Source organism: Lotus japonicus, chromosome 3 (genome assembly GCF_012489685.1).
Source record: "Lotus japonicus ecotype B-129 chromosome 3, LjGifu_v1.2".
NCBI classification, from domain to species: Eukaryota; Viridiplantae; Streptophyta; class Magnoliopsida; order Fabales; family Fabaceae; genus Lotus; species Lotus japonicus.
In genome coordinates this window covers 22,521,915-22,524,414 of record NC_080043.1, presented here as the reverse complement: position 1 = coordinate 22,524,414, position 2,500 = coordinate 22,521,915, and the positions used below count along the sequence as shown (strand labels likewise).

General features: G+C 41.6%; 1 protein-coding gene and 1 non-coding gene across 2 annotated transcripts in view; both read left to right on the top strand.

Moving 5' to 3' along the window:
• Positions 1 to 137, top strand: part of LOC130709583 (5.8S ribosomal RNA) — a 156-nt gene extending 19 nt beyond the window's left edge. The window contains exon 1 of the ribosomal RNA XR_009010060.1: positions 1 to 137. This exon is cut by the window's left edge and continues 19 nt beyond it. This is a non-coding gene — a ribosomal RNA (5.8S ribosomal RNA).
• A 222-nt stretch (positions 138 to 359) lies between these two features.
• Positions 360 to 1,003, top strand: LOC130748175 (uncharacterized). Its single transcript, XM_057601337.1, has one exon. The coding sequence runs from the start codon at positions 796 to 798 to the stop codon at positions 895 to 897; it is 102 nt and encodes a 33-aa protein (XP_057457320.1). The 5' UTR covers positions 360 to 795; the 3' UTR covers positions 898 to 1,003.
• The last annotated feature ends 1,497 nt before the right edge of the window (positions 1,004 to 2,500 follow it).

The window sequence follows — 2,500 nt, the reverse complement described above, 5'->3', positions numbered from 1 at the left end:
CTCGGCTCTCGCATCGATGAAGAACGTAGCGAAATGCGATACTTGGTGTGAATTGCAGAATCATGTGAACCATCGAGTCTTTGAACGCAAGTTGCGCTCGAAGCCATTAGGTTGAGGGCACGTCTGCCTGGGTGTTACACATCGTTGTCCCAACGCCAAATGCCTCGTGCTATGCGGCGTGTGGGGTGAATGTTGGCCTCCCGCGAGTCCAGGCTCACGGTTGGCTTAAAATTGGGTTCATGGTACAATGTTCCATGATGTTTGGTGGCTGAGTAGCCCTCGAGACCAATCATAGGAGACTTTATCTTGCTTTGGCCCCAGAAACCTGCATGCGTGGTGTAACCATGCTCACAATGAGACCTCAGGTCAGGCGGGGCTACCCGCTGAGTTTAAGCATATCAATAAGTGGAGGAAAAGAAACTAACAAGGATTCCCTTAGTAACAACGGCGAGCGAACCGGGAAGAGCCCACCATGAGAATCGGTCGCCTAAGGCGTCTGAATTGTAGTCTGGAGAAGCGTCCTCAGTGGCGGACCGGGCCCAAGTCCCCTGGAAGGGGGCGCCAGAGAGGGTGAGAGCCCCGTTGTGCCCGGACCCTGTCGCACCACGAGGCGTTGTCGGCGAGTCGGGTTGTTTGGGAATGCAGCCCTAATCGGGCGGTAAATTCCGTCCAAGGCTAAATATTGGCGAGAGACCGATAGCGAACAAGTATCGCGAGGGAAAGATGAAAAGGACTTTGAAAAGAGAGTAAAAGAGTGCTTGAAATTGTCGGGAGGGAAGCGGATGGGGGCCGGCGATGTGTCTCGGTCGGATGTGGAACGGTGCAAGCCGGTCCGCCAATCAACTCGGGACATTGACCGATGTGGATTGTGGTGGTGGCCTATGCCCAGGCTGTTGATATGCTTGTGGAGACGTCATCACCATGATTGTGGATGGCAGCACGCGCCGTCTCGGCGTGCTTCGGCACCTGCGTGCTCCTGGCGTCGGCCTGTGGGCTCCCTGTCAGCACCCAATTTTGTCCTACTTTTAATAAACTTAATTTAATATAAAAATTAGCATTCAAAATTATATTTATAGTAATTAATTAAATGATTGCAGAATTATAATATTAATTAAATAAATAAATACGAAAATAAATAATAAATACCAAAAATAAATTAGTTTATTTTATATGGGCTTTTCTTGCTCTTTAAAAATGGTGAGGAATGATTGCCAAGAATATTCTAGGAGTGGTGAGCAAGAAACCCTAGACCTGCAGCTATAAATAGAGAGAGGGTTTTTGTGGTGAGATCAAGTTCAGAGAGTGAGGGAAAAACTGAGTGTTCACTTTTGAGTTATAGTTCCGTCTTTGAACTGCAACTCTAAAATACAAGATATTAAGTGTGAGTGTGAGAATGAATTTCCAGTAGCAAGATCATCAAGCGGAAAAGCAAACCTATGCATTACATGCTTGCAATTTTGTTTTGATTCTATACGTAATTGAAAAGGTAATGTTTTTCTTCTTCTCTGTACATAAAGTATGTGAAAATAATGGGTTTGTTTCCAAATTCCAAGTTTAAATGTCACCAACTTTGGCTTCCCTCACTTCATCACTATTTTGTATATATATTAGAAACTAACTTAGTTCTTTTTGAGTGACAAAGATTAGGTAATGTTCCGTTTCTTTTTTTCTTCGTCTTCCCCAGTACAGGATTATTTTTTTATAAAAGGGGATCGGATTCTTTAATTTAAAAACAATATAATCTAAATATGTTAATAACGGCAGGTTTATTTCCTTTCCTCTCATTCATATAATCAAAACACAAATCTTTCAAAATATCAATTTAAACTAACGTGAATTCTTAATGGTTGGCTGTTTTTATAAATAAAATACACCCACCAACTTAAAATTATCTCTTTTCTACAAATAAAACATGTTAATTAATATATCAAATCTTTTCAAAATAAAAAACACAAACCAATCTAAAAATATTATAAGAACTACGTGGCCTTGAAGACTCCACTGCACAATGGGGAATACGTAGTCGCAAGCTTCAAAGCTTGTCGGGCCTAATCAATAAATAATCTTTTTTATTTATCTAATTAGAATCATGTAATAATAATATTAAATCTTTTTTTTAATACGTAGGTTTAAAGTTATTAGATTTTGCACAATTAATTAGAGGTACCGTTTTTCTAAACGAACATCGTGGGGTGCTAAAACCTTCCCCACATGTAAGTGACTTCCGAATTTAGATCTCTAATCGCAGACTAGTTTGAATTTATTTTGAGTGTTCCAATTTTCCTAAATAAATTGGTGGCGGCTCTACATTATTTTATATTATTTTTCGCTGCAACCTCGGTTGCGACACTCCCCATTCGGCCCGTCTTGAAACACGGACCAAGGAGTCTGCATTGTGTGCGAGTCAACGGGCGATTAAACCCGTAAGACGCAAGGAAGCTGATTGGTGGGATCCCCTTGTGGGTTGCACCGCCGATCGACCCTGATCTTCAGTGAAGGG

What these genes read in the sequence shown, in the direction of transcription:
- LOC130748175 (XM_057601337.1), top strand. Translation starts at nt 796, where the DNA reads ATGTGTCTCGGTCGGATGTGGAACGGTGCAAGCCGGTCCGCCAATCAA.